Source organism: Castor canadensis, chromosome 11 (genome assembly GCF_047511655.1).
Source record: "Castor canadensis chromosome 11, mCasCan1.hap1v2, whole genome shotgun sequence".
NCBI classification, from domain to species: domain Eukaryota; kingdom Metazoa; phylum Chordata; class Mammalia; order Rodentia; family Castoridae; genus Castor; species Castor canadensis.
Genome location: NC_133396.1, coordinates 7,893,826 through 7,921,383, shown reverse-complemented (window position 1 = coordinate 7,921,383; position 27,558 = coordinate 7,893,826). Strand labels below are relative to the sequence as shown.

General features: G+C 49.1%; 1 protein-coding gene across 2 annotated transcripts in view; it reads right to left on the bottom strand.

Annotated features, from left to right (window-relative positions):
• Positions 1–27,558, bottom strand: part of Sdk2 (sidekick cell adhesion molecule 2) — a 266,943-nt gene that overhangs the window by 105,695 nt on the left and 133,690 nt on the right. For both annotated transcript variants that reach the window (XM_074045223.1, XM_074045222.1), the window contains exon 3: positions 8,936–9,042. In XM_074045223.1, the coding sequence (XP_073901324.1) occupies positions 8,936–9,042 (107 nt within the window). The remainder of the gene's footprint in view (positions 1–8,935; positions 9,043–27,558) is intronic.

Sequence of the window (27,558 nt, the reverse complement as noted above, 5' to 3'; positions counted from 1 at the left end):
GTTGGGGGTGCTTCCTTCCCTGTCTCCATGAAGTCCTCAGCTCTCCTCAGGGATGCCACTCCAATGAGTAAAGACCCCGGGATCCAGCCCCATCATTCCAGCCACAGATGCCCACCATGGCCTCCTACATTCGGATCCCTCTTACACACCAGACCTGGTCGCTTTTCTGACCACATGGCTCACCTGTTTGGGGCAGTAGTATCTCCTAATTGTGCCGGAAAAATCTATGTTATTTTGCTTGGATTTGAGGTCACTCCCTAATCGGACCCCAACTACCCTTTCCTGCCTTAATGCCCACACCATGTCCTGCCAGCCATTACCCACTGCAGGGTCTCTACTTTTGCCTAGAATCCTAGAATGCCACCAGGGTTATCCATGAATCGCCCAGGTATAGTTGTTCTACAGCATCCTAGACGATGGAGCCTACTCAGTGCTTCCAAAAATACCATCTGTTGTTGGCATCATTGCTCTAAATTTGGAACACAGTTTGTTAACAGCAGCTTTGGAGACTTTGAGACTTGAGTTCAAGTCCTAGCTCTGTTGCTTATTTGCTATGACACTGGACAAAACTTTTGACCTTGTCGTGTTTTAATTTCCTTTTCTCTAACATTAAAAGTTAAAAAGGGTACCTTCGTCATAAGTGGTACTGAGATATGAGAGAATAGGTATGTGTCAGGCTGTATCTTTTCAAAGCTTGGGACTACTCCACCAATAGAACTTGCTAGAAGTGATGCTATATGACTTTGAAGGCTAAGTCATCTAAAGGACACAGCTTCCACCTGACTTCCGGTCTCCAGACACTGGCCCTTGGGGTCCAGTCACCATGTTGTGAGGAAGCTCAATCTAGCCCAAGCAGACATGGGAACAGCTCACAAGAAGAGGAAGTAAGGCCCCCAGGTGACAGTCAGCCTTGACATTAGACACCTAAGTGAACAGTGAGCCCTCAGGTCATTTCAACTGCAGCCTTCATGTCTTCCACCAAGACATCAGTCATTGCAGAGGAGAGACTAGCGGTCCCCACTGTGCCCTGTCCAGGTTCCAGACTCTAAGAATAATAAAACGTTGCTGTGCACCACTGTGTTCTCGGATAATTTGTTACACAGCCATATAACTGGAAGAGTCTATAAAAGTGCTAAAGAATTATATTTAATATCTTCAGTATTAAAATATTGGAACCTTATGCATTTTTCATGGTTTAGTTTAAACATTACCTTCGCAACAAAGATTACCCCAAACCATCCAAACAGAATTAAAAAGCAGACTCGTCGAGCACTTGCTCCATGCTGGGTGTCTTTCTAGATAGTCTTCTCATGCATCAGCTCATTTAATCCTCCAATAACATGGCAGGCTCCATTTTAATAAGTATACATTTTTAGTTGTTTATTAATTTCCATTACTTGGTTCTGTCTATAAAAGATTACATAAATAAATCACACTGATTTCAGTTCTTACAATAATTTTCTCTATTTAAAGAACTTCACAGAACTCAGGAGCTATATTTAAACAATTTGAAGCAATTTCATGGCAATAGTGTTTCTTCCTCCTCTCTCTCTTTCATTAGCTCCATTTGGTCGGTGAGGAAATGAAGGTTCATGAAGGTGGAGTGGCTTTTCCACCATTAAGCAGTTAGGGCTGGACCAGCCAGCCTCCCTTGCACACCCTCCCTGCCTCATCATGACTCACACTGTGCATTAAATCCTCTGTGTCATTTTTTTATGTTTAATCACCTTCTACTAGGTGCTAAGCTTGGACTTGCAACTATGCTCTGTTGCATTCGTGAGAAAAATCTCTACAGACCATTGCTCTGCACACAGTAGGCTCTGTCTGAATCCAACAGCTCCTTATAGGGCCTCACTGTGGGTCACACAGACTCTGTGGTAGGCGCAGAGGAGAGACCTGGCCTCGACTCTCAAGAAGCTTAGAGTCTGGTTGGGGAATCAGGCATAAGCAAGCTAACGCCCAAGGAAACGTCCAACAACATCTGTGCCAACGGCTGGGAAGGAAGGGACACGGTTCTTCTGTGTTAGGCTGTAGCAGGAAAACCTACTCCAGGCTGGGAGGTGGGTGAGGCATTGTTTAAGATGAGACATAAACAAGGAGTAGGTGTAGCTCCGTGTGTGTGTGTGTGTGTGTGTGTGTGTGTGTGTGTCTGTGTGTGTGTGTGTGTGTGAGATCCAGAGGGGAAAAGTAGGATGACCAGGGAAGTGGGAGAGAATGGGAATCAGCAGAAATAAAAGATCACCAGGTCAAGGTTTGGGCGTGTTCAGGCATGGATGGATGTCGGATGGAGACATGGAGGGTCATTCAGGTGAATAGATGGATGGTCACGTGGATGGAGAAGCAGATTGACAGAGGGTGGGTGGTTGGGTGAGTGGAGGGATGGATGGAGAAAGGAATGGGTGGTGGGTGTCTGTCTCTTTGTATGGTGGGATGGATGGTTGGATTACATATGTGTGTTTTTGTGTAAGGGGGGATGGATGGCTGTATGTATGTTTGTATGTGTGGGTGAGTGGATAGATGTATTTATGTATATATGAATGTGGTGGGATGGATGGTTGGATGTGTGTATTTATGCATGGGTGAATGGATGGTTCTATGTAGCTATATGGGTGGGTGGATGGGTTATATGTGGTATGTACATAGTTTATGTGTGATATTGTATGTACATGTGGGTGGGTAGTTGTATGTATGTGCAGAGGGATGTATGTATGAATGGATGATTGTGTGTGTATATGTACAAGTAGTGTTATAGATGGTTGGATGTGTGTGTGTGTGTGATGGGAGGTATGGTTGGGTATGTGTGGATTTGTATGTGTGTAGGGATGGATAATTGGATGTGTATGTTTGTGTAGTGATGAATGGTTATATGTGTGTGTATGGGAGGTGGAATGGATGGCTGGATACGTGTGTGTGTGTGTGTGTGTGTGTGTATAAGGATGGGTGGTTGGATGTGTGTGTGTGTGTGTGTTTGTGTGTGTGTGTGTGTGTGAATTGTGTGTGTATGAGAGGTGGAATGGATGGTTGGATATGTGTGGTTGTACGTGTGGAGTGATGGCTGGTGTATATCTGTATATGCATCTGTATATTCAGTGTTTTGGATGGAGGAGGAGGGAGCTCAGCTGGCCTTGGTCTCAGATGGGTATGGATCCCCTTCTCCACCTCTCCATCCCACAGTCTCCCATCTCATTGGTTTCCAGGCCCCAGTGCCCTCCCATTCTTTCCACTACTCTCACCTGGGCTCCCTGGGTTTGCTCAGGCACGAAGCAGGCAATGTCTGTGTGTGCACATATATGTCCCCTGCACACAACCACGGATGCGCCAATCTGAAGCAGTGAGAGGCTGCTAAGAGTGAGTCAGCCCAGCCAGTCAGTGTGCAGAGTGGCCAGAAGAAAGGAAGGGGTCAGAGGCTGGGGCCTGGGATTCCTCGGGGAAAGTACTTCCACTCAGGTCAAAGCAGACAAGGCTCTATTCCGCCTACTCTGAGCGGCTGCTCATCTACCTGCCTGCCATATTATGCCCGACAGGGCTGATCCAATCTTCCCAGCAAATTCTGCCAAAAGCAAGAGTGTGGGCCTGGGGGCACAGCTGGATGTGCCTAGAACTTATTCCTGATGTCTCTGTTACAACTTAAAAGGTCCTGGAAGTAGGCTTTCCACTTCAGAAGACAGTCACCATGTTTATTTACTTTAAAACCATTTTTAAATCAGGAGCTAGGTCATGCATACAAAAATGAATATAATTATATGTATAATTTAGAGAAAAAGAACAAAATAAACACCTTTGTACCCACTGGCCAGCTTAAAAACCAGAACATGTCAACACCTTGTCCCTTTTCTAGGCTCCTCCTTGCCACACCCCTGCCCACTCCAGGGTTGTCTCCTCCCCTGGATACTGGGGTAACCCTGCCATTACTTTTCTTTCCATCTCCCCATACACGGTTCACCCTTAATTCATGGTGACCTCAGCCTGTCTTTAAACACTTATGCCTGGGACTAATCCATATGTCATCCCTGTGGTGTGCTTTTAGGGTAAATGATTTTGTTGTGCTCCACCTGGGCCTTGCCCTTACTTTAGTCATTTTTATAGCTGCATGGAATTCCATGAGTCACCAGGGCACAGCGCTGCTGTCCTGCAGAGACCAGCCCCTCCTTGGCCCTTCAGGCACTCAGGCTATGGGGACCTTAAGGCCTGGGTAAAACAGTGGGATTGCTAGGCTGTAGGGTATACACACTAATCTTACTAGTTGTGTCAAACTGTTTCCTGAATTTCATCAATTTACCAATTTACATGCCCACCTGTGTGATGTGGGTTTCCACCCACACGTGGTCTGGTTGGCCTCCTTGGGTTTTGCCAACCTGGTGGGTGTGGAATGGCATTCCACTGGTTTTATGTGTCTGTCATGAAAGCAATGCATCTCCTTCCACCAGATTCTGTCTTGGTTCTGTGGTATTCATTCATGATTTCCATTTCACGTTGCCCACAGCTTAGCATGCCATGTCTGTCCCCACCTCCTCAGCTTACCTTCTACTAGTCTCTGCTGCCCTCACTCTGCTCCAGTCATCCTGGCCTCAAGACCCCTAAGTCCAGCACAGGACCTTTGCACTTGCTGTTCCCCCAACTTGGAAGGATTTTTCCTTCATCTGTGTAGCTCAACCACTTTCCTTGAGACTTGCTCCGCATTACTTTCTCAGTGGTCACACTCCACCTCCATGCCAATTAAGACCCCTGTCCCCATTCTCCATCCCTCTCACCTGGTTACACTTACTCCCCTCCATGGACCTTATATACATATTATATAGTCACCATTAGCTTTTGTCTCCCCACCACCTTCCTCAAGGGCAGGGACAGGTGTCTTGCTTTGGTCCCCTATTGTGTTCTCACTGCCTAGAACAGTGCTGGGCATATCCTGGGCATTCTGTGGCGATTACTGTCATTTGAGGGTGATCTAAGCATTCAGGTAAACAGATGCTCCCCGAGTGGCTATGAGGCCCCTTGCAGTCCTGCATTTCACACTCACCCCTCAGATGAGGAGGAGGCATGTTAGCATCAGCCCCAGCCCACGTGACTGCAGCTTGATCCCCTCAGATCCCGTTTGGATGAGTGACTGCCAATTTGCTTGTAGCAAAGAAAGTGGCCAGGCTCCCAGGACAGGTCAGGCCCCCTCATCTGTGGCACATGGCTGGATTTGGTGCTAGTGGGTGTGGGGAGGCTTGGGGATATTGCCCAGGTGAGGAGACACAGATGCATCCATAGGACCTGGATGTGGCACAAAGTTTGCTCAGAGGAGCCTGGACTCTGGAGGGCTCTCCCCACCCTCCAGTCATGCATCCCACTAGCAGAAAGCTGGTAAATTTATGGAGACTTTAAAAATACAAAGAAGAGACTGTGCGTGGGGACAGGAAAGGGGCCGGGGGTGGGGGTGGGGGCAGATGTTTTATTGACTTCCCCTTAATTGCTGTAATTAAAAACATGTAAAGAATCTTTTTTAAATGACTTTGCCATTATCATTAGTCGTTAGCACAGCTGCCTTATTAATTTCTCATTAGAATCCAATTCATAGGCTCTCTTTGGGAAGGGGTGGGAGCCAGGGGTGGGACCTGCTGGCTCCATGATCCCTGGAGAGAGGTGCAAAGTGTGGCTGCCACTGGGAACCCAGACAAGACCTTCCCTCCAGGAGGCAAATACAGCCAAGGAGAGGAGAGCAATGGGCTAGGGGAAGGGAAGTTGTCATGTCCCACCCACCCCCAGAACTGTGCATCTGTGTAAGAAGACAGACGGACAGACTGACAGATGCAAAGCCTGCAAGAGTCCCAGGGCTGGGATAGGGAGGTGAGTAAAGCACCCCAGTGCCGAGTCTCAGGGTTGTGCAGCGCACAGCAGCATGTCTTTAAGTTGGGCACCTCAGCGTCTGACCCGCCTCCCCTGGCCCCAGCCTTGCAGAGCAGAGGGATGGCTGGGAACACACCCAGCTAGGTGCATAGAATGACAGCCATTGTGAATGCCTCTTCCAGGACACGTTTCCTGGCTGACATCTTTAGAGAAGGAAATCTACTCTTCCCTGAGGGTCGTTTGGGATGGTTTTTGTGCTCTGATTCATTCGTCCTTGCAACCACCCAGTCACAGAGGGGTGACTCTGGACTTCTTGTCAGACTGTTCTCTCCTCCAGGCTGGGTCCCACAGGTCTCGACCTGAGAGTCATTTTTAATCTTATGAAATCAGAGCTGAAATAGGGCCCATCTTACAGATGACGAAACTGAGGCCAGAGAAGGAGGGATGCACCCCAGTCCTATGCTGGTTGGATCCCAGCTTGGGGTGGGAATTCGTGCTTCCTGACCTCTGTTCCCAAGCATGGCCACTATTTAAGGCATCAGGGTCATGGCCTGCTGCAAGGAGCCCAGGAGCTATGTGGAGGGATTTTTCATTTGCTTGTCCTGCTGTTAGCAAAGAAAGTCACATGGTGGATAGACACCCCCCCCTCACATGCTAGCTGATGTTCACCCCTGGACAACATCTCTTTGCAGGGCTGTCTGGACATGGAATATTACAGCCCTGGGAGTGGGGTCCATTTGAACACTACCACTTGATTTTTCATTTCTTGCCCCCAGGCAGCAGGTGGGGTTGTTTTGGAATTGGACAGTCATGGGTTCAAATCCTAGCTCCAGTACTTCCTAATTCTGTGACCTAGCCCATTCTGTTACCCTGCCGAGCTTTGGTGTCCTCACCTGTAAATGGGGGTAAGGATTCTCTGTGCAGGTTGATATAAGTACCAGGGACAATGGTGTATGCTGCCCAGCAGAGTGCAGACTGGGGGACATGGTCTAGCCTCATCTCTTCTGACACTCAAAGAGAAGACCCCAGGTGAGACAAGTACATTCAGTAAGAGAAGGGCCTGGGGAGGTGCCACCCTCCATAGTTGCCCACCTGGGCACTAGGGCAGCCTTCCCTAGCTTGTTCTCGGAAGGGCTGGACAGGGGTTTCCAGTGCTCTCTAACTTCCTGGCTTTAGGGCCCAAAGGCTGCAAACCTAGGTCTCCACTTTTGGACGCTGTGGGGGAACTGCCACAGTGTATGTTGTGTCAGATCCTTGCCTGGTCAGGGGTTCAGCAGCCTGTGGCCAGGAACGGGGTAACGTGAGACTCCCCTCCTCCCTCCCTCAGCCCCTTTGAGCTGGCATTAGCGATGGCTTTGAGAGCCATCTGGCCCACCCATCTTCTGTGGGCCAGAGCTTGGAGCAGACTCCTCACCCCTCACTCTCCAGAGTGTGGACTGAGTGGTGACCTGGAAGGTATTTCTGATTGCTCACATGTGTGTGCACATATGCACACATGCACCATTCTCTCCTATAAAGAGCAGACTGAAGCAGCCATGCACATCTGTACAGATGGATGTACACATACTACACGTACATGGATATTCCATGTGCACATATTTGTATGCAACATATACATGTTCTCTCAAACATATGTACATATATACTTATATACATATGTATACATGTATATAAGTCAATAGAGAGGCAGACTGACCCAGACACGCACTCAAGCACTCTCATATCTTGTGCACACACTACACAAACACACTCATTCTCATCCTCTCTTCCCCCATGAACTGAGAGGCAGACCAACTCACACAGCACACTTGCACACACCTCGTGCACACAGTCCACACACGTGTGCACACATGCATGCACGGCCTCTCTGGAGGCTGGCCAGAGCTCCCCTGCCCCTTGGGCTCTGGGGCAGGCTAACAGAAGCACCAGGGTGGCCTCTGGTGCTGACAGCTGCCTGAATCCAGCGCTGTGATTCTGGGCTTCTCTGCTCTTTGGGTATAAGTTGAGTTGCCTTTGGTGCTGATTTATGGGCCAATCCATCCTCCACTTTTGATTATGGCTATTTTCCATAATTATCATTAACACTCTTTGCCTCACTTGAGATTTTCTTTTTAGATTTTTCTCCCTGACTTCTCTCCAGGTAGCAGGCCCTCCCCTGTGGGCTCCAGAAGAGAGGGAGTCCTTTCTTGTAAACTTTCAGGGCTGGCTAAAGATTCCCACCCTCCCACGACCCAAGGGCATCCTTAGACCTCTCCCTCTAAATGACCCAGCATGACGCAGTCCATAGTGAGCCTCCCTTCTAGCAGCAAGCAGATGTTTAAGGAAGAGGTAGGTCTGGGAAGGGGATACTGAGTCCTGGGGCATGTAGCACCTCAGATGCCTTTGGCTTCTGACAACTCAGAAGTGATGGAGCTAAGGAAGCCCTCCTGACCTGAGGAAGCCTTTCTGAGGGTTGGTGGCATTGGAGGGAAAGCTGTCACCCCAAAAGCTTGGTGATGGCCTACTACTCTATCTTCATCCCTCTTGGACCTGGGAATCCCAACTCATCATATCTCTCTCCCTGTAGAGTTCTGGACCCCCTATTTAAGGCATCTCCCAGCACCCCCTGAAGGTCACCGGGACTCCTGTGTTGTTATTGCTCTAGGGCCTAGTGAGCTGGAGGATGGGAAAATCAAGGTCATGGGGCTCTGGGAAGTCTGCCAGGAAGAGAGTTCTAGCTACGAGGTTCTGGTTGGCCATTTTGCACAGCCATCTCCCCATTTCCCCATGTGTGCAGTGGGCCCTGGAGGACGCCCTCAAAGCTAGGGGTGAGGACCCTGTTAAGAAATGAATTGGCTGCACAAAAAGGGTCATGCTCTGTGGAATGAAGTGCCAGGGAGCTCTTGACTCTCTGGCCTTGTCACAGGGTCACAGCATTAGCAGATGTGTGAACTGCTGATCAGTCATGTAACTGTAAAGAGCTCCCACCCCATCTCTGGGCCTTGGTTCTACCAAGTTTAAAACGAAGGGACTGGCCTGGACAAACGGGAAGGGCCACCACTGGTTTGCAGTGGGTTGGAAGGCCATATTGGATTTGGCTCTGCCCCAAGCTCCCCATTGTACTCACAAGCCACCTGGACCTCGGTTTGCCGCTGGAGCAGGGCCCCCATCCGATTGCGCACAATGCAACGGTAGAAGCCAGCATGGGTGCGGTCCAGACTGGTGATCATGTACCTAGGAGACAGATGACAGCCAGTGAGCAAGTCAGGCAGTTGCAGGTCAGAGGTCATGGGGTTACCTTCTTCTGGAATGAAGAGGACCAAGGAGCTCTTGACTCTCCAGCCATGTCATGGGATCACAGATAGGTTCTTGTCAGTAGGGGTGGGGATCTTCCTGGGAGCCATGAAGCTTTGCTCAGCCAAACAGGAAGTAGCCTGCACTTCCCTAAGGATGGGAGGTGCTGTGCTGGTGTCCTCTGATGGAAGCTGCGGTCCTCTCCTGCCTGTGACTCACAGGACTAAGAAAAGTGGGAGCACTTGGTTTTTGGCCAGGCACAGAATCATGCTGTAAATATTAATTGAAATGGATGGAGGTGACAGAGGCAGGGAAATTGACATGTCTTCCTCAGTGCTCTGCATCAGTCCTTTGTAACATTACTGACAGCGTGGCTGCAGCTTGGTGGAGGGAAGAGGGTGGGGCTCTTAAGCCAGACAGGCAGTGTTTTGCTGGTGGGGGCTCTTGGTCAGGTGCTGGCTCCTGAGACACTTATCACCCAAAGAGCAGAGTCTGGCATTGGGGGCAAAAGGCAGGAGAGCAGGTATATTCACCTGGCAGAGTCAGGAGGGTGGGGGTCAGGGAGGGGAGCTTCTGACAGCACGGCATGTGTTGATGGGGCCTTATGGTATAGAAAGGGCTGGGGCCAGGGCTTAGCTTCCTGGTAGCCCTGGAAGATCATCTTTCTCATTTCTGCTGCAGAAACGAAGGGTTTGGCCCTGTGATATCTCTCCCCAATCCCTGGGTATCCTAAGGTTTTTTCCAGTTGCCTTGGTGGACAAGCCAACTGCCACCTGTCCCTAGTATGCCAATCCTGGGACAGAGCAGCCCATTCCCAGGAAGTGCCAGTTTTGTTTTTCATGAGTCCTGGTCACAGCTTATCATCAGAAAATCATCAGAAACATCATCACCACTGCCACCATCATTACCATCTCTGTCATTGTCATCGCTGCCACCACCACCATCATTACCACTTCCTATTCATAACTACCGTCACTATCACCATCACCATCATCACCACTGCCACCACCATCAATACTGCTGCCATCACCACCACTGCAGCCACCATGATTGCCATCACGGTCGTTACCATCATCACCACCACCACCACCATTAATCACCTTCCTCTCCATCACCATCACCCCGTGATCACCATCACCACCATCGTCACCATTACTACCACCATCACCCCATGGTAACCATCTCCATCATCTCCATTACTACGGCCTACCCAGTGATGACACAACAGCTTGCCCTTTCGGTGTCCCCTCTGTGCCTCAGATGCTGCATTAAGTCCTTTCCATGCACTGCTTCATTTCACATAGCAGTTACCCGACTGCTGGCTATCACGGACCAGTAACACTTTAAAAAAACCAGGATCAACATAAGACTGTCAACTTTCTGCTTTACCGAGATCATTAAAAGCAAACAACCAAAAAGCAAACAGAATCCTGCAACAAACACTTTTTAAAAAGGATACTATTAAAAAGTGCTGGAGAGAGAAAAAGAAAGAAATGGTCAGCACTTTACCTAAAAAAAGGACATTTCTGAGATGATGAAAAAGAAACGTAATCTCAGCATAAGGCAATTTGGACAAAATTTTAAAGTTTGATTTTATGCAAAACCCACTACACCACAATTACATTGCTCATTTTTCTCCCCACAGCTGCAAACTGCCACAGGTTGGTATTGGACAGCTGTTGACTTAATCTCTGCACAAACACTATGGAGGAGATGCTTTTTATTAGCACCTCAATTTAGAGGTAAGGTTATTGAGGTGCAGAAATTCCTTGGGATTGACCTGCAGTTTCACATGCAGTAAGAAGCAGGGCCAGAGTCCCACTGAGACTTTCTGACTCCAAGCCTGGCTGAGGTCACATCCTAAAGGGTCCCACTTTCCATCTGGGAACTTTATATGCCTTACTCACAGCTGGCTCTGCAGCATTATCCAGAACCTTCTAGCTGCCCCAGCACCTTATCTCTGCCAGCAGCTGCAGCCCTTATCTGTCCCTGGATACTGTGTACAGTGTGATGTTGGGGAGAGAGCAGGTGCCCAAGCTCTGGTAAATGTGTCCCTTCCTTTTCCCTCATCTTCAACCCAGCCCTAGTTCTCAGTTCTGCCTGCTGCCCCATCTCAACCCAGCCCAGAGAAAGCGGCTTTGGGTCTCTCTAAAGTGGCAGAGTGACTGAGAGAGGCAATGGAAGGTGAGGTGGATGGAAAGATGCTCTACTTTTAGAAATGGAATCCAATGTTGTCAAAAAGCACCAGGGGAAGAAAAGAAATAGAACTAGCCAAAAACCCATGAGCAGGTGCTTGGTCTCTGTCATAATGAAAGAAATGCAAATCAAAACAAGCCACTGTTCCCATTTCAGATTGTCAATTTTCAGGTTCGGTCAACCCAATGTTGGCAAGAGTGAGGGGAAGGGTAAGTGTGACCTCAGGTCTGTTGGTGGCCCTGCAAGTTTGTCCAGCCTTTGGGACAAAACCTACTACACTTAAACTATGCAAACTCTTTGACTCTGGGACTATTACACACCCGGGAGCGCGCCTTTGAGCTATACTTGCAACAATGTGACAAAAATATGTAAAAAGATGTGCACTGTAGCATTGCTTGAGATTGCAGAGATAAACAAAGAAGAACTGGAAGCAATCTAAGTGTCCATCAAGATGGAATTGGGTCAATAAATGATGCTGTGGTCTGAGAATGCACAAAGAACACCTGTGTGAGAGGAAATAGAGAAGGCTCCGAGATACAAGGACGCAGAAAGGAAGTCCAAGTGAGGGGAGGGAGAGGGTTATGTGCATAAAAGCAGAGCTCACTGTTAGGAGTCAGAATAATAATGTTGACATAAAAGTTGATATGTAGTGGTACAGGCTACAAAGTTTTTTTTTTCCCTTTGTGGGACTGAGGTTTGAATTTAGAGTTTCCTGTTTGCAAAGCAGGTGCTCTACGGCTTGAGTCACACCTCCAGTTCTGGTTATTTTGGAGATGGGGTCTCATGAAGTATTTGCTGGGGCTGGCCTTCGACCTCAGTCTTCCTGATCTCAGCCTCCCAAGTAGCTAGGATTACACGAGCGAGCCACAGTGCCCGCAAGCTACAAACACTTACTTTAATGTTTTGGATCATGGAAATTGACCCAAGAAAAATAATTTATTGTCTCTTCCACCTCCCCCCCAGATTCAAAGAATAGTGTGCTGATATAATTCTACTTGGTATGATGCTATTTGGGTAAAGTGAGATCATACCTATATTTATGTGTGTGTACACAACAACACATATGCAAACACACACACAATCACACAAACACACTGGTATGTGCACAAAAATTTTTTGAGATGGAGTATACAGAACATGTTAACTGTCTTTTGGGAGAGGTATCCAGGATGGGGAAGGAAGGAAACTTCTACTTTTCGGTTTTATGTCTTTCTGTGCCACCAGACTCTTTATCGTATACATATATTGCTTTTATTTTAAAAAATAAACTTTAAAAAGTGCACCGCGTGCATATAATTTAAGTATACATTATAAAAAGGGCACTGGGGACTCATTGGACCTGGATTTGTTTGCTGATGTCAGTGATGCGTGGCAAAATGTAAACTTTAACAAAAGTCAATTTCTGCAGAAGACTCTGTGTCCATTTGCTTCAGCCAGACACCTTGGGGACATGAGGAAGGCTGACTGGTTACTGGTCTGTCCCCTCCCCAAAGCCTCCCTTCTGTCCCTCGTGCTGGAGGGCAGGTACTCTCTGGCCCTGTGCAGCCCTTGCCTGGCTCTTCCTGCCTCCCTCTCCCTGGGCTGCCTTTTCCACGCTCCCACCGGAGAAACCTATTTCAGACTCACAGGCAACATTATTTAAAGGAAGAGCTCCACCCACTACCTCTCCTACCAGGGGAACCCGCTTCACAACACCCAAATTGCAGGTCTTCTTTCCCAGCCTCCCAGGCAGGAGTGGGGGCGGGGAGGCGTTGGTAAGTGTCTTGGTTTGCAAGCCTAGCACACTGTAAGCTTCCCCCAGTAGTCTAACAGCTTTCATTATCCCCATTGGGCTCCCCTTCGGCAGCAGCCAGGACATATGCAGCCCACAGCTCTGCCAGCCTCACAATTCATGGCTACAGAGGAATCCAGCTCTATACAGGTCTCCACCACAGACAGGGACATGGAGGAAATGGCTTCTGAGGAAGGGTCCCTGGGGCAGAGTCCACAGGGAACCTGCCAAGAGGAAGTGTGGCTTAGGAGAAAGTACCAGGACTTTCGAGGTGGGGAGGTGTAGGCTTGACTTTCATGTTTGCTGTGTGGGCAAGTGCGGGACCCCTTTGAACCTCAGTGCCCTTATCTGTAAAGTGGGGATATGACAGGCATCTTTGATGTAAGCATCACCAGGTACGTGACAGGGGTTGCACAAATGCTGACTGATTGAGGGAGCAAACGTAAGAGGCAGAAGGTTCTGGATAACATGGAGACTCTCAGAGAGGAGGACCAAGGGAGTGTGGCAGGAGCCCTCCCCCTAGGGAGGGGATCCAGGGGGAACTCCACACCTAGCACCAGGAGAGCTTGGATTTCCTTGCCCAAAGCGTTCTCCCAATCCAGTCACCTCCATCTGCACCTCCAAGGTGGAGGGTCTGAGGCTGGCTCTTCCAGGAAAGAAGAGCAGTGATGGCGGATAAGTGATGGCGGATAAGCAGCGGCCAATTCCTGGTTGACCAGCAACCTCTGCTCCATCCAGTGAGGAAGACCCATAGAAGTGTAATCTCCAAAGGCTGGGTACACCTGGATTCACTCAGCCCCAGTCCCCACAAAGGACTGAGGAAATGTTTTCACCTGACTCAAAATCCAAAGAATAAAAGAAACAGTATGCAGCAGCAAGTCCCAACCACCCTCGTGCCCCAGCCGCCTGTCATCCCTGTCCCACCACACATGCATGGAGGAAACTCAATGTTATTAGCTTCTTGAGTGTCTTTTTAGAATTTCCTTATGCAAATGCAAGCAAATTCAAACTTCCAATCCCTGCCCTTTACCAGCAGGAAACCTGGCCTCCCGTTCTGCCCCTTGCTTTGAGCAGGTGGCATTGTATCTTGGAGATCTTCCCATGACTGCCATGGCAGACAGCTGCAGAGCATGGAGAGATCTTGCTGGATGGAGGGAGTCACAGGCACAGGGCATTAGGCCAGGCTTGGGGTCAGGGAAGAAAGGGGCAGCAAAGGAAGTCACACTAAGAATCCCCATCCAGCCTCCAATCTTTATCACAGCGTGTCCTGATTTAACCTGGTGGGATCCTGATGCTCAGTCCACTCTTCCGGGATGAAGAGAGAGGCTGGTGTTGCACAGCACACCAGCAGGGAGAGAGACCGGGACAGAAAATTGGATTTTTAGAGACAAGTGAAGAGCAGGGGGAGAAAATAGCTGCCTAGCAAATGTGGCATCTTCTCCAGCACCCGGGGAAACACACAATGCCCTTTTTGGTTTGAGTCCTTGAGTGTCACGGTTGATATTTAAAATGATTCTTACTCACATTAAATAAGATATTTCAATTCCACGAAGCTGTCAGGAGCTGATGCGGACACCAGAAATAATAGGCACACTCTCCTTGTATTGTCCTGGTTAATAAATCAGCCATCTGGAGATGCGCTCGGGGTGCTCACGTGGAGGAAGGGGGTGTGTGCACGTGCACACTTGTGCACACACATGGAGCATACATGTGCACACACAGATCACACGTACACATGCTACATGTGCACAGGCAATCACGCACACACGCACACCTGCTATATACACCCACAGTCATGGAGCCCTCCTACCTGCAAACTCATACAAACACATTTATGCACACACATGTGCACACATAGGCAGCTGCATCACCATGTCCACTGGGGGTCAGCAGGGACCGTCTGTGCCCAATGCCTGCAGGTGTCACCATAGACCGCTGACCCACACGGCTTTCAGGGACAGTAGAGGGCAATTGGATTTGGGGACCCAGGTTTTCTTCCCACTTCCCATGGGCTTTTGGACAATAGGCAGCAAGCATCACATTGTGTACATGTCTGTGTGGGCACACCCAGGGAGCCCATGTCTGCAGCTGGGGGACATGGGTGGTGGTACTGAGGCATGGCCAGAGGTGGGTCGGCTCCACATTGGGAGTTTACTTTTGCAAAAGGCCTTCAGGCAAGAAGGCAAAACCCTGTCCATGGTTATTCAGAGGGAAAGTAGATGCTATGTAATAATAGTAACAATATATCATTATGCAATTAACACAATAGCTATTATTATTATAATAAGAAATGTCTGTCTCTGTTCCGATGGCTTGAACACATATCAACTCATTCAATCCTCACAATACTGTAGGAGGCACTGCTTAACATAGACTTCGGTTTCCAGATGAGAAAACTGGCTCCAGGTCACACACACAGTGAACAGGAGCCTGCCATGGGGCAGTCTGGCACATAGAGGACACGGACCTCAACTGCATGTGTGCCAAATAGCTTGAGGTGTTCATTACTGGGGTTAACTTTGAAGAAGAACAATTTCCTGTTGACCCTCCTCTCCCTTCCACATGGAGAGACTGCAGAGGATGGAGGGAAAAGGGGTGTGGGTGAGCAGGGCTAAGAAATGGATCTGGAACTTGTTGGTACAAGCTGTTGCTAAGGACTGGCCAGTCTAGTGACAGGGGAGACCAGGGAAGAAGGAGCTGGATGGCTCAGGAAAACCTGTAGTGGCCCTTTTGACCACAGAAAAGGGGGCTGGGAATGGAAGAGGCTGAGACAGTTGGAACTACACTGCTTGGATGAAAAAGCTTTAGGAATACTGGATTTCTTCTCTGGATGCAGCCCCAAGGATACTGACCACATGGAGGTGAGTGGAGGTGGGAAGAATGGGGGCGGAAGAATGAGAGAGAGTGACATAGAGACAGAGATACCCAGAGACAGAGACAGAGATACTCAGAGAGAGACAAAGACACACAGAGAGAGTCAGAGACAGACACAGAGAGACAGATAGAGACCAAGAAATGGAAGCTCTCCTGCACAGGAAGTAGATGGAGCCTGAGGATGACGTCACGCTGCACCCATGGTGAGGCCCAGCAGGGCAATTCAGAAACAGTGATTTCTGCTCTTCTATTTTAAGAGTTTTCCGTCCCGTGCTGTAATTCCCTCCCACGACTTCGGTGAGAATCTGACACACACACTGGCTTCTGCTGATGGTGCTCAGGAAAAGATGCCGTGCTCCTGACTGGGCGGGGGTGGCCAGCTGAAGAGGAGGCAGCAGCCTGGGGAGGGAGGAGCTGCCAGAGGACTAAGGATGGTTCCAGAGGAGCAGGAACCTGGAGAGGTGGCAGGTGGGCCCAAGTGAGGTGGTAAGCAAGATCTCTCAGAATCCTTGGTGGATAGGAAGGGTCCTGGACTTGTCACCTCCAAGAGGGTGGACATTTGGCTATTAACAGACCCTCAGAGGTAGGGGACATGGGCATGGTAGCTATCCCCCACCATCCCGAGCCCTGCAGGGTACAGGGGTGGCACCCATAGTGGAGAGAATGCGGAGCAGCCCATGTTGTGATGGCTGACTGTAAGTGTCAACTTGGTTGAGTTAAGGGATGCCCAGGCGGCTGGCAAATCATGATTACCAGATGTCTGAGAGGGGGTGTCTAGGAGAGATCAGTATTTGAATTGGTAGACTGAATAAATGATGATGGGCATCCTCTAAGCCTAGAGGGCTGGAATAGAACCAAAAAATGGAGGAAGGAGGAACTGGCTCTGTCTTGAGCTGGACTATCCATCTTCTCCCGCCCTTGGGCGTTGGCGCTCCTGATATTTGGGCTTTTGGATTCCTCAGTTCTTAGGCCTTCACACTTGGACTGGATTATACCACTGGCCTTCTTGGGTCTCCAGCTTGCAGAGAGCAGACTGTGGGATTCGGTGTCCTCATAATCACACAAGCCAATTCTCAGATTAAATCTTATATATGTGACATATCATATATATAGATACATATATGTCACGGTTTGGATATGAAGTGTCCCCATGAAAGGCTCACGAGCTGAAGGCTTGGTCCCTTGTGTAAGCAGTGTTCAGAGGTGGGGAAGTGATTGATCATGAGCGTTCTGCCTTCATGCATGGATGAATCCATTAATGGATTCAAAATTTGAACAGACTATTGGGAGGTGGTAGAACTGTGGAAGGTGGGGTCTGGTTGGAGGAACCGGAGTGCTGGGGGCGTGCTTTGGTCTCCTGCCCACTCTGAAACCATGGGTCAAAGTAAATCTTTCCTCCCTAAGTTGACTCTCAGATATTTTGTCACAGAGACCAACAGCTTTCTAACACCATGTGTTAGACATATTCTGTTGTTTCTGTTTCTCTGAAGAGAAACAGACTAGAACCGATGGAACATGGTGGTCAAGTCTGTGCTGGGTCAGACATCAGGGTCGGTCCATTCCCACCTCCACTCCTCCACACAGGCACACAGTGACACTGGGACTTGGAGCATGCCAGGTGCACTGCCTCACAGTGCAGATGACGGGGAGGTGCAGGTAGCAGCCAGCACTGGCTCCGGTCACAGGTGGCTAGAGTTCTTTCCTCTTTTATTGCATCGATGATCCATTCTTCATTAAGTAATGAGTTATTTAGTTTCCAGCTGTTTGCATGTTTTTTGTCTTTACTTTTGTTGTTGAGTTCTACTTTTACTGCATTGTGGTCAGATAGTATGCATGGTATTATTTCTATTTTCTTATATTTGCTGAGCCTTGCTTTGTGCCCTAGGGTATGATCTATTTTGGAGAAGGTTCCATGGGCTGCTGAGAAGAATGTATATTGTGTAGAGGTTGGATGAAATGTTCTGTAGACATCTACTAGGTCCACTTGATCTATTGCATATTTTAGATCTTGGATTTCTTTATTGAGTTTTTGTTTGGATGACTTATCTATTGATGATAATGGGGTGTTAAAGTCTCCCACAACCACTGTGTTGGCGTTTATATATGCTTTTAGGTCTTTCAGGGTATGTTTGATGAAATTGGGTGCGTTGACATTGGGTGCATACAGATTGATGATTATTATTTCCTTTTGGTCTATTTCCCCTTTTATTAGTATGGAATGTCCTTCTTTATCTCGTTTGATCAATGTAGGTTTGAAGTCTACTGCAGCATGCAGGGACTAGCTGGGCACCCGACTCATGGTAACCTGACACCACCTCCAGGAAGCAGAAGGCTCCCCAGCAGGACGGAAACCAGCTGCCCTTGCCTCTCAGCAATCTGCACCTCAGCCTGAGGGTTTCTCTCCACTTTTGGTCAAAGTGTCACCTCCAGGGCTCTTTCTCAAATCTCCTCCCCCATCTTCTCCTGCTAGAGCTGCTGCACTTCTCATGACTTAATTTGGCTTTCTGCTTGCTGGCATGGTCTACCCTGAGGCCCTGTCTGCACCGCCCCCCAACTGGGCCTAGCACAACCCGTGTTCACTGGACACTTTCCAGATGGGTGAGTGGAATGACCAGTGTGGAACGCTCAGTAATACTCTGGATGTTGTCCACAACTAATCCCCAAAGCCTGTGAATGTTTTATTTTACATGGTATTACGGATTGAATTGTGTCCCCCAGTGCTGATGTCCTAAATCTGGACCCTGTACTTGTGACCTTATTTGGGAATACTATCTTTGCAGTCATGTTAAGATGAGGTCATTAGTGGGGACCTTAATTCAGTGTAACCAGCGTCCTTATAGGAAGAGGAGAGATGCAGAGACCCTCTCATTATCATTCCTCCACAATGATAATGGAGGAAGAGACTGGAGTGATGTGGCTCCCAGACCATGAGTGCCCTGGATTGCCAGAAACACCAGAAGCTGGGAGCGAGATCTGGAATAGATCTTTCCCTGGAGCCCTGGGAGAGGGCACAGGTCCTGCCCACACCTTGATTCCAACTTCTGGCCTCCTGAGCATCAAGAGGATGAGTTTTTATTGTTTTAATCCACCTCATGTATGGCACTTTGTCATGGCAGCCACAGGAAGTCAGTACACAGGGAACAGGGACTTTGCAGCTGACTGAGGGTCCCGAGATGGGGAGAAAATCCTGGATGAACCAGTGGGCTCAGTACATTCTCAAGGGTCTTTTTGGGAGGAGGCAGCAGAATCAGAGTGAGAGGAGGACCTGTGACAATGGAAGCAGAGGCTAAAATGATGTGGGGCCACAAGCCAAGGAATGTAGGTGCCTCAAGTGGATGGGAAAAGCCAGAACAGGGCTGTCCCAGGGAGGCTCCTGAAGGAACCAACCAGCCCTGCAGGCACCTTGACTTAAAGGTTTCTGACCTCTAGAACTGCAGAGCAATATAGCTACATCATTTCTAGTCATTAAATTTGTAATAATTTGTTTCAGAAGCCCCAGGAAACTAAACCAGCTGGGTTTACTCCAGATTGGGGGTGGAATCAAGCCAAGAAAACACTGTCTAGGCAAAGGGCTGTCATCAAAGGGGCGATGGAGTCAGGGATAACAATGGATGCCATCCATTCTCTACAAGCCTTAAGAAGCAGCCTTGGGTCCTGATCCCTGGATATAGGAAGGACCCTTGGGGCTCAGTGTGCCCTGGTCTGACTGCTTCTTCATTCAGGGTCCCTGCCCCAGATTTCAGTATTTCCAGTGAAATGCCTGGCTAATATGAGCATCCCTAAAACTCTCTACTTCAGCCCAGATTGGTAAGAAGAAGCAGGTAGCCTGGAGGCTGAGCCCACTGGTGCCTGAAGGTATCTCCCATCCAAGTACTAACCAGGTCCAACCCAGCTTAGCTTCTGAGATCAGATGAGACCGGGAGTGTTCAGGATGGTAAGGTCATAGACTGAACGTGTCACTTGAATGAGACATAACCTGTGGGATTGTATGGCCCACCTGTGATGGAAGTGGAGGAGGTGCCTCCAGGCCCCCCAGCCTGCTCTGGCCTCCGAACACCCCTGATCCTTTCCCCAGAGGGTGAGGGGAGACCATGATGATCCAGTGGGTTCCCAGGCCCCGTGGTCAATGGGAGGGATGGCGGTGTTGTCAAGCTGGGGACTCCTAATATTGAGGCAGCCCTGGCTTGTTTGGTTTGGGTGAGTGTCCATCCCTGTGACCTTCTGTGCTAACTAATTGCTCTCAATGAACAAGGACTTCCATCAGCCCAGGGATCCCCACAGAAGTCTGGCTGGGTAAGAAAAGGGGTGGGAGCTGACTGACCAGTAAGGGAGAGGAGACCAGATCAGGGCTGGGAGTCATAAGGGGCCACTCAGCAATGATTATCACTGCTTGGGACAAAAGCAGGGACTCCCCACCCCCAGCACCCACAAAACATGGGTTCTGAGCCAAACAGTTGACATGCATTACCTTATTCATTCCCAAAGGTAGAGGGAAACCCTCTCTCCATTCTAAAGTCTGGGCTCAGAGAGGTTGAACATGTTGCCCGAGGCCAACCAGCTAGTAGGTAGCAAAGGAAGCAGGAAAGAATGAAGAGCTAGAGAGGATAGCATTTGTTCAAGGTGCAAGGAGTTAATGTAAAGAGGTTTCAGTTTGGATTTAAAAAAAAAAAAAGACTGAGGAAGAAGAAATTCTGAGGTTCGAGGGAGCAGTGTAGTTTTTTTTTTTTTTTTTTAAAACAAAAAGAAAATTGAAAAGCAAGCTGAGAAGAACCTTGCCTCTTGCTTCGATGACAATCATGTTTGGGAATTTCCCCCATGGCTTCCTGCATGGTCTCTGGCTCAGGAGAACTGTCCCTCCATCCATCCAGCTCTGCTCCAGGGCCGGGAGGACTCCTTTGTCCTGAGCTCCTGGCACCTGGCTGAAATTCATTACGATCCTTTTCAAGCTGAAGTGGATCAGAAAGAAGCCAAATTAAAACAAGGTGATAAGGAGCCTGCTTGGAAATCAGGCTTCAAGGAGCTGAGTGGCTGGTGCTGCGTGGCCTGGGAGAAGGCTGCCAGCAATGGCCTCGGGTTGGTCCTGGCTGGACCTACCCAGGTGCAGGGCGGGCTGGGCTGAGAAGGCTCCTCCCTCTGCTCCTTGAGGAGAGGAGTGAATTAGTTTCCTTGGGCTGTTGAAAGGAAGTAAGAAGAACTGGAGTGGGGTGGGGTGGATTAAAATAGCAAAAATTTCTCTCATCTCTCTGGAGGCCAGGGGTTTGAAATCAAGGTTTTTGCAGGGTCACACATCCCTTCTAAAGGCTTGAGAGAGGATCCTGCATGTACTTCCCAGCTCTGGTGGCCACAGGCATACCTTGGCTTGTGGCTGCATTGCTCCAAGTTCTGCCTCCTTCCTGTGGCTTCTCCCCATGTGTGTCTGGCTTCCCAAGGTGTTGTCTACTTTGGGTCTCTTTCCTCTTATAAGGACACCATTCTATTGGCTTTAGGGCCCACACTGACTCCAGCAAGACCTTGTCTGAACTAATTATATCTGCAACGGCTTTATTTCCAAATAAGGTCTCATTTGGAAGTTCCAAGGGTGAGCAGTTCAACATATATTTTGGAGGAAGGGGACAAGTTTGGCCCATAACAAGAGCTCCCCAGGGACGTTCATCAGCCCAGAACTAAGGCTTGGGCCTCAGGGTGACTGAGATATCAGGGGTGCCTGGGTCTTTAGAGATGGGGGTGGTAAGAGGGCTGATGGAGGGCGGGGGAGCTGAGGGCAGGAAAGGCTGTGGGGAGGAGATGCTGTCCAAGGAAGGTCCTGAGGCGAAGGTGGGGATGGATGTGAGAAAGAGAGCACTCAGGACAGGGAGTCATCGAGTGTGGCTTTGGTCAGAGAAGAGCATGGGCAGGGGAGACGCTGAATGCATTGGCCTGCCAGTCCCCCAGGGTCTGTTTGGGGTTTTTCCTAAGGACAAAGAAACAGATTGAAAATATTAGGCAGGGGTGTAAAACAAGAATTGGCAAACCAGAGCTCATACTCCAAATGTACGGCCTGTAGCCACTTTACGGTAGGTGTACTAAGAAAAGTTTTTATATTTTTAAATTTTGGAACAAAATCAAAAAGGAGAAAATCTTCATGATAGGTGCAAATTGCATGTAATTCAAATCTCAGCATGCAAAAATAAAGTTTTATTGGCATGAAGCCACTGTTTGCATTGTCCACAGCTGCTACTGTGCCACCAGGGCAGAGCTGAGTATTGCAACAAGCTGTTGTAGCCCTCCCACCACCCGCTCTCAAACAGAAAGGATTGGCCAGGCCTGGCAGAGAGCGGCCAGGTCTGTGTTGGCACAAAGCTCACTCCAGCAGGTGGAGAATAAAACTGGAGTCAGTCAAGGGCAAGGTTGGGGCCAGTTTGGTCTTTGCCATAGACCAGAAGAGAGATGATGGGGCTGACTGTGTGAGATGGTGCCAGAGGTCAGGGGACTGCTGACTCTGCACAAGGAGATGCCAACGGCTTGGGTGGGTGGCAGTTCAGTGCACATGGCTGGCTGAGCTACAGTAAAAAATGGGGAGGAGCTAGAAAGGGCTTGTGGGTGAAGGAGGACTATGGAGGGGCTTTGTTTTAGTTTAGATGAGAGATTTGAACAAGTTTAAACAAAAGATGAGGGGAGACGTTAGGGAAGTAGAGACAGGGAAAGAGAGGCAGCCGGTTCCTGGGGGAGAAAGGTAGAGTCTGGGGTCCTGTGACCACAAAGAGGGAAAGAACCAATACAGTGTTTCTTGTTTTCTGGAGAAGAGGTGAGAGATTGGAGACAGCAGTCATGGAGAAGTGGACAGGCCAGAAACTTCTTCAAGGCGTAAGTGAGGCCAGCACCTTGACTTTGTATAGGTGCTGTCTGCACAAGGGGCAGGCTTCCCGCAGCAGGGCTCTGTGGCCTCTTGGAAGAAGCAAGGTGGATGAAAGTTGGGATGACCCAAGGTGGAGTCCTCCAGGAAACTGTGACAAATGGCCACAAAGGCAAGAGAGCTGGAGGCTCTGACACGACAGAGGCTGAGCTGGTGATGTCTGGGCCCCTGGCTAGGGAAGCAAAAACAGCTTCAGGAAGCTGCTGGATGATGAGGGGAACTGGCTAAGAGGCAGAAGGTTTAGCCAGGTGGTTCACCCAGGGGTCTGTCACAAGGACAAGGCTGGGAAGTGTGGCCAGAGAGAAGGAAGTGGAATTAAGGTCTGAAAGGAGAAACAGTTCCAAGTGATGGCAAGGGACATCTGTCCTTATCACAGTTCCAAAGAATCAGTCTTAAAGATCCCCCCATGTGACCTCGGACAAGGGAGTAAGCCTTGTTAAACCTCAGGCACTCCATCTGTACAATGGGCAGAGTAAGGGTGGTTGCCTCATAGAAAACACAGGCACAGGCTGGTCTGCTTAAGGCTTGCTTTGAAAGCATGCATTTGTGAACGCGGTGGACAGACAGGAGAATGAAATGAGCACCATGAATTTTGTATGTGTGAGGCATGATTTTGTCTCCAGAAAGAACAGGTAAAAGCGGAGAGCTGGACTCAGCTGGCTGAAGCAGAAACCTTATAGGCAAAATGTTCTCACCTCAGTGTCCTCTGTTCACTGCGGTGTTGCCCACCCACACCTGGCCTTACAACTTTCTTTTCAAGCCCAGACACCCTCCTGTGACCACTGAACTCACAAGCTGCACGTTTTCGACACCGACTTCCCAAACGCAGGCAAGCCCTTTCTGAATCAGCGCACAATACTCGCCGCAGGATTTATGCCTTTCTTAACCATTTAACGTGTGTAAAATTGTGCAAACGTCTTTGTTATGTTCCTCTCTCTTTATAAGTGTCACTAACAAAGACTCTGAGGCTGTTTGCCTCACCCCATTTCCCCCATGAGCCTTGTGGATTTTTGCATGGTTTAGCAAAAACCGTGAAATTTATAAACATATATGAAATAATTGCAGAACTGATTCCAGCTGCTTGGCATTTTTTGCCTGAACTCTAGTGAGCATGCAGGAAATGTGTTATGTTGCTCACTGTCATAAGAATCATGTAACCCCTTCTGGAGAGCCTATAAGGTGTCGGGTTCCAGGTATCAAGAGTGACAATGACAACAATAGCAATGCTATCGCCTCCATGTGTCACGGAACCATCCGCTCCTTACATTTAGAACATGACATTGCTGGTGCCATTCTGTTTAGAACTGCCCTGTTCCCCAGCTCCACCTTGGTCCATTTGTTTTCCATTGCTGGCCACCAAGACCACAGATGGACCTCCCTGGAGGTAGCAGGGAAGGATCGCAAAATCCCTGGGAACTTAAGAGAATTAGGACTAGTCATCTTTGTAAAGAAATGACTTTGTTGTGTCTCCTTAAATTATCACAAAGTATAATAGCTAATTAATGTCAAGTGGGGAGGGGGCAAATGTGCACTAGAAGCATTGCCAGATGGGCATAGGGTGAGCTGCTCTGCTCAGCTGCCCGGGCTCCTGCCTGGCCTAGCCCTGCTCTCTAGCTATCTTCCCCAGAATCCTCATTTCCCCAGGCCAGATGTTTGTGGGGTTAAGGAAGGTTGAGAAGCCTGGAGGGTACAGCACCATTTCTCAGGGGCTCCTGCACCCTGACTGGCAGGTTTTGGGGAGCTGGGAAGAGGCCTCCCTGGGTAGTTGGTCGTTCCTGCTGTCAGCAGCCCTGGAGAGGGAGGGGATGTAGGATGAGGCACTCATTCCCCTTCCTGGACAGACCTGACTCAAGGTCAGCATCCACCCACTACCTGTGGCTAGGCTTCAGGTGTGGTTGAGTTTCTCAGCTCTCTGGGAGCTCTATCTACATCGGCATCACCATGATATTACGATACATAAATATACATTTTTATCCACAGATCCTGGTTCATCACAAGGGCAGTCACAGAAACTAGAATTTCTTTTCCCTAAGGTTGGCCACAGAAAAGACCCCATTTCAGAAAGGGTACTGCCCCACACCCGAGAGGGAAAAGTTTGCACGGAGGTGCCAAGAGGAACCCAGCACACAGGCCTTGCTGGGCCTCTCCACCCACTCTAATGACATCAAATCACCCCTTCTTGTCCAGTTATATTGCTGCACGGTTGCTCATCGCTTCAATCACACCTGTTCAATTGTCTCCCTAAAAACCCAAAAGGCCAGGATTGGGAGAGCTTCCGGGCACCCACAGGTGTGGTAGTTCCTGGAGGATGGCATCTGAAAAGGGCAGGGAATCTTCTGCTCCTTTTCCCCATGCCTCTCTTTGTGTCCTTTCTAACATTGTTTGTAACAAACTGTGACCTGAGCGTTTCCTTGAGTTCTGCCAGCTGCTCGAGTGAATTATCGAACCCCCATTTATGGCACAGTCAAACCCTTCACCTGGGGCTTGTGTCTAGGAGTGAATATGGCAGGACTGAGCCCTGGGCGGTGGAATCTGATGCCGTCTCTAGGCACAACAGTGAGAACACTGAAGTTGGGTAGAAGACACCCAACTGACATCTGCAGTAGAATTGCTCACTTGCTTGGTGTGCACAGGAAAACCCCACATCGGAGGAGAAACTGAGTCTGAGTTTGGAGTTTGTTTTCCCCATGCTCACTATCTATGTCTACACCAGCCTACTTTGACTTGGCCAATAAAGATACAAAACAATGAAAATAGAAAATCCATCATTTTATTTTATTTATTTATTTAGTACTGGGGCTTGAACTCAGGGCCTACACCTTGAGTCACTCCACCAGCCCTTTTTTTGTGAAGGGTTTTTTCAAGATAGGGTCTCACAAACTACTTCTCCGGGCTGGCTTTATAAACTGCGATCCTCCTGATCTCTGCCTCCTAAGTAGCTAGGATTACAGGCATGAGCCACGGGTGCCCCGCTCATTTTATTTTTTTAAAAGACTGTTTTTTTTTGTTTGTTTGGTGGTGGTATTGGGGTTTGAACTCAGGGCCTCATGCTTGCTACGCAGGCATTCATTTTACCACTTGAGCCAGTCACTCTACCAGCTGAAAAGACTGTTTTTAGCTCCAGAGGAGTACTTGAGAAGGAAGGTTTGATCTGCTGAGCAAAGACAGCCTTGAGAATCATCCTGACTTGGATCAGTTCTTAACTGGCCTGTTACAGTGTGGCTCAGGCTGGTCTCCCCACCCCCACAGGGACTGGGACCTGCAAGCTCACCCCAGTGTCCCTGAAGGCATGGTATATAAATAAGACCCAGAGGAGGTTCAACAGCTTGGACAGACCACCACTCACAGAACCTGAGAGCACCCCACCATAGCACAGCACAAACTGGTCCCCAGCAATCACTCCACCTATGGAGCTCTGCTCTAGGGGTTGGTCAGCACAGTGGAGAAGGAAGGATTTAGACCGTGCATTACTTGCTGTGTGACTCTGAGTCACACTTTCTCAATCCCCCTGTGTCTCTGTTTCATCATCTGTAAAATAGCAGTAATAACAATAGATACTCCTGTGGCCAGGCACTGTTCTAAGCCTTTACCTGTGAAAATGCATTTATTCCTGACCTATGAGGTCAGAATTATATATAAATTTGGCAGATGGAAAAGATGAAGAAATCAAGGCACAGAGATGTTAAGTAACTTGCTTGAAATCACACAGCCAGCAGGTGACAAAACCCCAGCCTGCTGTCCAACATTTTGGGCTTTCAAACCCTGTGCTCTGGCCCCTACTGAAGTATATCTCAGGGATAGTGAGATAGTCCATGTCCCATGCTTAGGATAGGGCCTGGCATAAGGCATGCCTCATGCACACTCAAGTTAGCAGCCACTGTTCCTATCAATGCTAATCTTACTTGTTTATTCATTGTCCTATAAGAAAGGACCATTGCCCTTTATCCCCTGACCCCCAACCACCCCAACACTGGCCCTATGCCCATGCAGCTAGACAAACCCTTGCCCTGCAGGCAGCCTAGGGCAGAGCCTTTAGCTGGGGCTTCCTAACACCAGTACCAGGGCTGTGACAGGGCTGCTGTGTGCTGTGCCCTGGCCCTGAGTGGACTCCTCTTTCTGTCCTCCAAACAGCTGCTCAGACCTGTGTAGCTGGCTGCAGAATCATTTCCACCACCTATGACCTCCTGGTCTTCATCCAGCACCACCTGTCCCAACCCATTCTCTCTGTACTCTCCAAAGTCACTCTTGCAGGTGACTTTGGAGGCACCTCATGGGGGAACCAGACCAGAACCGCATTAATGAGGCCCTGGAGACTGGTCTGGGAGCAGCCATCTGGAAAAGGTGATCGCTGCGGGCACCGGGCACCAGGCAGATTGGAGCAAAGGCTGGGAAACTGAAGAGCACGGCCCCAATATTCTGCAGCAATGCCCAACATAACACAGAATGTGTTTCCCTGCTCCCCAAATCTGGGTGCTTCTGCCACAGAATGTGTGACACTGGGCTCAAGAGCCTTGCAGCTTCTACATTCACCACTCAGATGACAACCCTGGGACCACCATGACACGAAGGCTACAAATCCACACGAGAAGAGGGGCCCAAGCCCCCAAGAGTGGGCCAGAGCAGACTGCAGTGAGCACAAATGTAGGAGAGTCTAGGGGAGGCCAGCAGAGAAATGATACATCACAGTGGTTCAGGCCACTAAGTAGGGTGATTTTCTATGCAG